This window comes from Eretmochelys imbricata, unplaced genomic scaffold, assembly GCF_965152235.1.
Source record: "Eretmochelys imbricata isolate rEreImb1 unplaced genomic scaffold, rEreImb1.hap1 Scaffold_35, whole genome shotgun sequence".
Lineage (NCBI taxonomy): Eukaryota > Metazoa > Chordata > Testudines > Cheloniidae > Eretmochelys > Eretmochelys imbricata.
In genome coordinates, this window is record NW_027554347.1 from 149,725 (window position 1) to 156,830 (window position 7,106).

A 7,106-nucleotide genomic window follows, 5' to 3' on the forward strand; every position below is an offset into this window, starting at 1 on the left:
AAGGCCTCCAGGGCGGGGTTGGCCTGGATGATTTGATCCTCCAGGGTCCCCTTGAGGGTCAAAACAGAAGGGGGGCGGTTAGAACTGGCTACAGATCCTCCCCACAACTTCCCCATACCACCCTCTGTGGGGCGCTGTCACGGGGAAGCTTGCAGCACTGGGAGGTACTGAGCTAACAACATGTGGGGGTCTGCAGCTGAGCAGCATCAGGGCAGAGGTCTCACCTTGTTGGCGCTGGTCCCTTCTTTCTTGCGGTCGCTGATGGCCGCGATGCTGGCAAAGTACTGGATGACCCGCTTGGTGTTCACCGTCTTCCCTGCGCCGGATTCTCCGCTGGGGAGAAAGAAGGAGGCGAGGGAGATGGGGGGTGGCACAGGGGGGCAGGAGGCAGCTGGGGCCTCCAGGGGGACAGTGGGTGGGGTGGGTGGGGGGAAGGTAGGTACTCACGTGATGAGGATGGACTGGTTCTCTCGGTCTGGAAGAGAGAAGAGGGGTTAGCAGGCAGCCGTGGGGGAATAGGGGGGTGGCAGGGGGTGTGAGGGAGATATGGGGTGGCTGGGATTGGAGGGAGGGGGAATGGGTGGGAGGGAGCAGGGACAAGGAGTGGGTAAAGCAGAAGAGGGCATTAGGTCTGGGAGGGTGGATGAGGAAGGGGTACGGGACAAGGAGAGGGTGAGGGTGAGGGGAGCAACTGGAGTGGGAGGTGGGTGGAATTGGGGGGTCAGTTAGGGGGTGGGAAGGATGGGGGGGTAGGAGGGAAGGGAGGTACCCAGGTGTGTGGGTCAGGAGAGTGATGTCAGGGACAGGGTGGGATGTTGGGGAAACGCACCTCTCAGCTTGTGTTATAGGTGTTCTTGGTGAGGCAGAAGGGGTGTGTGTGTGTGTTGGGGGGTTAGGGTTATAGTTATGGCTGGGGTATAGTTAAGATTGGGGTTATATTTATGGTTATGGTTGGGGTATGTGATGCAGCTGGGATTTTCCCTTGTTATGTTGTATGTGAGCCTGAGTCTTACAGTTTTGCATGGATGCTGTGCGTGCCTCAGTTTCCTTGTGTATTGCACCAATGTCTAGGTGGTGGAAATAATGGTGTGTGACTTTTGCGGGGGTTGCTCCAGCTGCCTGCAGGGATGCTATGGCCGCCCCTTCATAACCTGAGACCTAGGAGGGGGATGTGACCAGGTGACTCTTGGCCCAGAAGTGAGACAAATGCCGGAGGACAAGCAACGGGCAGGGCAGGGCAGGGGCCAGGCAGCTGGAAGCGAGTCGGTCTCAGCTGGCTTGGGGTGCAGGGGGAGGACCAGAGCTGAAAGTCACTGATTTCTGTGCTAACAAGTTCTGCCCTAGGCTGTGTTCCTGTCGACTAATAAACCTTCTTCTTCAGATGCATGGAGTGAAAATTACAGATGCAGACGTAAATATACAGACACATGAAGAGAAGGGAGTTACCTCACAAGTGGAGAACCAGTGTTGACAGGGCCAATTCGAAAACTACAATACCCACCTGGGGAAGTGAGGAAACAGATTGACAGAGCGAGAAGGGTACCCAGAAATCACCTATTACAGGACAGGCCTAACTAGGAAAAGAACAGAACGCCCCTAGCCGTCACCTTCAGCCCCCAGCTAACACCTCTCCAGCGCATCATCAAGGATCTACAACCTATCCTGAAGGACGACCCATCGCTCTCACAGACCTTGGGAGACAGGCCAGTCCTTGCCTACAGACAGCCCCCCAACCTGAAGCAAATACTCCCCAGCAACCACATACCACACCACAGAACCACTAACCCAGGAACCAATCCCTGTAGCAAACCTCGTTGCCTTCTCTGTCCCCATATCTACTCTAGTGACCCATCAGAGGACCCCACCACATCAGCCACACCATCAGGGGCTCATTCACCTGCACGTCTACTAATGTGATAGATGCCATCCTGTGCCAGCAATGCCCCTCTGCCATGTACCTTGGCCAAACCGGGCAGTCCCTATGTAAAAGCATAAATGGGCACAAATCAGACATCAGGAACGGTAACATACGAAAGCCAGTGGGAGAACACTTCAATCTCCCTGGACATTCAATAACAGATTTAAAAGTAACCATCCTTCAACAAAAAAACTTCAAAACAGACTTGAAAGAGAACCAGCAGAACTAAAATTGATTTGCAAATTTAACACCATTAATTGGGGCTTGAACAGGGACTGGGAATGGCTGGCTCACTACAGAAGCAGCTTTGCCTCTCCTGGAATTGACACCTCCGCATCTATTAGTGGGAGTGGACACCATCCACCCTGATCGAATTGGCCCAGTCAGCACTGGTTCTCCCCTTGTGAGGTCACTCCCTTCCCTTCATGTGTCAGTATATTTACGTCTGCATCTGTAATTTTCACTCCATGCATCTGAAGAAGTGGGGTTTTTACCCACGAAAGCTTATGCCCAAATAAATCTGTTAGTCTTTAAGACCGGATTCCTTGTTGTTTTTGTGGATACAGACTAACACGGCTACCCCTGATAGTAAACCTTCTGTTTTACTGGCTGGCTGAGAGTCACGTCTGACTGCAGAGTTGGGGGGCAGGACCCTCTGGCTTCCCCAGGACCCTGCCTGGGCGGACTCGCTGTGGGAAGCACACGGAGGGGCAGAGGACGCTGAATGCTCCGAGGTCAGACCCAGGAAGGTGGAAGCCGTGTGAGCTTCTTGCCCTGCAGACAGGCTGCTCCCAGAGAGGAGGCTCCCCCAGAGTCCTGGCTGGCTTAGTAGGGAGCAGTCCCAGAGCATGGCCCTGGTGACTGTGACAAATGGTGGGAGCGGTGGGATAAACTGCACCCCATGGACAGAGCATCCTGCAGTAAGTGACTGGGGAGCAGTAAAATGAAGGGCGATTAGTGAGAGACAGGTGTGCTGGAGGCTCCGGGAGGCGTGGTTCCAGGAGGTGGAGGAGTCTATGGTTTAACCCCGAGAGAGTGGACCCCCGAGAAGGGCTGTCGCACTGAAGGGTTCCTCCCGGGGATCATGGGGAGCTGAGAGAAAACGAGTCTGTGAGTCCATGACCACTTGGGAACAGCGGAGTGATGGCCTGTAACCATCTGCTTAAGAAGGACATTGTAGAGGTGTGCAGAGAGGGGGCTGCGCATTGGAAAGCTCACTAAGGCACAGCTGATTGCTCAGTTGGAAGAGGAGGATCACTCTAAGGAGCCAGTTCCTGACCCACCTGGGGCCATGAGAGAGGCAGGGAGCAGCTGGGTATCCCGGAGACCTGTGTCCCCAACCAGCTGGGGGTCTTCACTGGGTTCCTCGTTGGTGGATCTGAGACGGATGCAATTGGAGCTGAGATCGAAGGAGTCAGAGGACCATGAGAGGCAGGGAAGGAGTGAAGCAGAACAGCAGGAGAGACAGAGGCAGCAGGAACTGGCGAAGTCTGAGCTGAGAGGCAGAAGGACCCATCCAGGGATGAGTCAAGATGGACCCCGGGGGGCCAGTTCCGCAGGGAACCTTGACACTAAATTGCTGCCCCAGGTTAAGGAGGGGGAGATATAGATGCCTGTCTCGCGGCCTTTGGGAAGGCTGGCTATTGGAACCAGCCTGGCCCTGCGGAAAGGCTCCATGTCTAGCCCCCTTCCTGGGTCCCAAGGCCATAGAGCTGTTTAGCCAGATGGGCAGGGTGGGCGACTAGCTCCCACTCTCGGCCCCAGCATATTTGTCTGCATGGACCGTCCTGGTCTCAGGCCCCTCGGACCCCAGTGGGAGCGGAAGGTGATGGTCAATGGGGAGACATTCCTGGGGTGGCCAGACCCTGGGACAGAGAGAACTGATGTCAGGCCCCGGGTGGTGCAGCCCCCCAGATGCTGAGGGGCTGGGTGAGCTGGGTGAAGGTCCTAGGTAGGAAGCCCCTCACCCTGCTTATGGCCCGGAGCCCTGTGCAGACCCAGGAGGGGTGGGGCTGGCTGGTCATTGGGGTTCTCCAGGATATCGGCTGTGAGGTTCTGTTGGGATATGACTGTGTCTCTTTGGGACAGGATCCAGGCCCGGCTCCGGTAACGGCCGAGGGTCTGAATTTGAATCAGGGAACCAATCGGCTGAGACTGAAGCGGTCAGCATGGCTGGGCAGAGGCGCTGCTAGGCTCAGGATACCTGCCTGCCTGCAACCAGAGCCCTAGGGCTGAATGGGACAGAGAGATGCTCCCCGCCCCCCCTGCACACAGGGGAGGTGGCTCACACTGGCTCTGAAATGGTGAGCAAAGCAGCAGGCTCGCTGCTGGCCCTCAATGGGATGGCTGGGGCAAAGCTGAGCCCAGGGGGATCAGAGACCCAGCTGAGTGTGGGGAACCACAGCCAGGGTGGGACAGCTGCCAACCAGGACTGCCTTGTCCAGAGGTGCAAAAGGCCCGGGACAAGGGTAAAGCAGCCTTGAGACACCTGCCTGTCATAGAGGAGCCTTTTCAGAAAGTGGCCCTGGACTGGAGAGGGACGGATGGGAGGGGAAGGCCTCCCCCGACGGAGAATCAGCGGTGGAGCATGGACTGACTTTCCAGGAAAAGCTCGCTGAGCTCATGGGTCCGGGCAGGGAGAACCTAGCCAGGGCCCAAGGGAGGCAGAAGGTCTGGTACGGCCACTCAGCCTGTGGCACTGGGAACCAGGTGAGGGGGCTCATCCCAGGGAGGAAGAATAAGCTGCAAGCTGCCCCGGACGGGCCCTTCACGGTCATCAAGCAGCTGGATGAGGAGAACGATGTGGTGGACCTGCCCAACTGGGCTCACAGCCACCGAGGGGACCAGGTCAACATGATGGAGCCGTACAGTGACAGGGAGAGGCTGGTGCTGGCTGTGTGTGGCCAGGGGGAGAAGGGGGAAGATCCCTGGTGAGTCTCTTCCCTGAGACAGGAGCCGGCCCTTTGTTGGAATCAGTTCCCCTCTCTGACCAGCAAACCCCTGCCCAGCAGACAGAGATCACAGAGATCCTGCAGTTGTACCCACAGCTGTTTTCCAACCGACCTGGGCTCACTAACTGAGCTTGACCACTGCGTGGAGACGGGAGCCAGCCCTCCCATCAGGTGTTCCCCATTCAGAGTAACTGGGAACACAGCCCAGGCCCTGGAGGGAGGTCAGAGACATGCTGGCTTTAGGGGGATCCAGCCATCCACCGGGGCCTCTCCCGTGGTGCTGGTCCCCAGGAAAGACGGGCTGATCCGATTCTGTGTGGCCGATTGGAAGCTCAGTGCCATCACCGTGTCTGGTACCTGCCCATACCTAGCCTGATGAGATCCTAGACAAGTTGGGGGGGACTCAGGGACTCAGTACCCCGTGACCAGGGATCTCACCAAAGGCTACTGGCAGGTGCCTTTGGATCCAGACGCCAGCTTGAAACCTGCTTTTGTCACCCCTTTGGGGCTGTACAAATCCCTGGTCCTACTTTTCGGCCACAAGGAGGCTCTGGTCACCTGCCAGCGCCAGATGGATCAGTTACTGAGGGGGATGGAGAGTTTTACCCTAGTGTACATGGATGATATTTGTGTCATTAGCCAGACCTGGGAGGACCATGTGTCCCAGGTGAAGAGGGGCTGAGTCACCTCCAGGATGCAGGGCTGACTGTAAAAGCTGGGACATGCAAGGTGGGGAGCAGTTGCCTAAAGCCAGAGCCAGCCAAGGTGGGGATGATCAGAGACTGGCCTGCTCCCAGACTAAGAAACAGACCCAGGCCTTTATTGGGATGGTGGGGCACTTCTGGAGGTTTGTGCCCCACTTTAGCTCTGTGTCAGCTCCCATCACTGAGCTATGCAAGAAGGGGAAGCCAGACAAGCTGGTCTGGACCGGGCAGTGCCAGAGGGCTCCGTGCACGCTGAAGGAGGATCTGGTCATGGGCCCGGTGCTGGGAAACCCAGACTTTCAGAAGCCCTTTATGGTGTTCACCGATGCCCCCAGACAAGGGCTGGGTGCGGGTGCTGGTGCAGGCCAATGCAAAGGGGGAGAAACACCCCATCATCTCCCTGAGCAGGAAGCTGCTGCCCCGGGAGCAGGACTATGCGGCCACAGAGAAGGAACGCCCTGGTCAGGGAGTGGGCTCTTAAAAGGCTGCAGCCGGATCTCTTTGGGTGACGCTTCACTGTGTACACGGACTGCTCGCCCTGCTGTGGCTGCACCAGATGAGAGGGGCCAATGCCAAGCTCCTGAGGTGGAGTCTGTCCTCCCAGGATTTTGACATGGAGGTGGTTTATGTTAAGGGGAGTGCAAATGTTATGGCTGATGCTTTGTCCCGAGAGGGAGGCCTGAACTTCCCCAGGTCACTGGCTAAAGTGACCCTGCTCAGTCCAGTCTCGAAAGGGGGGAGGGATGTGACGTAGTGGGGATTGTCCCTTGTTATGTTATATGTGAGCCTATGTGAGTCTTACTGTTTTGCTTGGATGCTGTGTGTGCCTCAGTTTCCCTGTGTATTGCTCCAATGTCTAGGTGACGGGAATAAGGGTGCGTGACTTTTGCGGGGGTTGCTCCAGCTGCCTGCAGGGATGCTATGTCCGCTTCTTCATAACCTGAGACCCAGGAGGGGGATGCGACCAGGTGACTCTTGGCCCGGAAGCGAGACAAAGGCCGGAGGAGGAGCAACGGGCAGTACAGGGGCCAGGCAGCTAGAGGTGAGTCACTCTCAGCTGGCTTGGTGCACAGGGGGGAGGGATAGCTCAGTGGTTTGAGCATTGGCCTGCTAACCCAGGGTTGTGAGTTCAATCCTTGAAGGGGCCATTTGGGATGTGGGCCAAAACTGGGGATTGGTCCTGCTTTGAGCAGGGGGTTGGACTAGATACCTCCTGAGGTCCCTTCCAACCCTGAGATTCTATGGACTTGTCTGAAAGTCACTGATTTCTGTGTGAACAAGCTCTGTCCTACACTATGTTCCTGTCAACTAATAAACCTTCTGTTTTACACTGGCTGAGAGTCACGTCTGACTGCGGAGTGGGGGTGCAGGATCCCACACCAGGTGGACTTGCTGCAGGAAGTGCACGGAGGGGAAGGGGAGGCTGAATGCTCTGAGGTCAGACTCAGGAAGGTGGAAGCTGTGTGAGCTTCTTGCCCTGGAGACAGTCTGCTCCAAAAGAGGAGGCTCCCCTGACTCACTTCATAGGGAGTA

General features: G+C 56.8%; 1 protein-coding gene across 2 annotated transcripts in view; it reads right to left on the bottom strand.

The window, feature by feature from the left end:
* Positions 1-7,106, bottom strand: part of LOC144258705 (myosin-6) — a 38,919-nt gene that overhangs the window by 29,745 nt on the left and 2,068 nt on the right. For both annotated transcript variants that reach the window (XM_077806909.1, XM_077806908.1), the window contains exons 4-6: positions 448-475; positions 225-333; positions 1-50 (exon numbers count right to left, since the gene is read on the bottom strand). The exon at positions 1-50 is cut by the window's left edge and continues 43 nt beyond it. In XM_077806909.1, coding sequence (XP_077663035.1) covers positions 1-50; positions 225-333; positions 448-475 — 187 coding nt within the window. The remainder of the gene's footprint in view (positions 51-224; positions 334-447; positions 476-7,106) is intronic.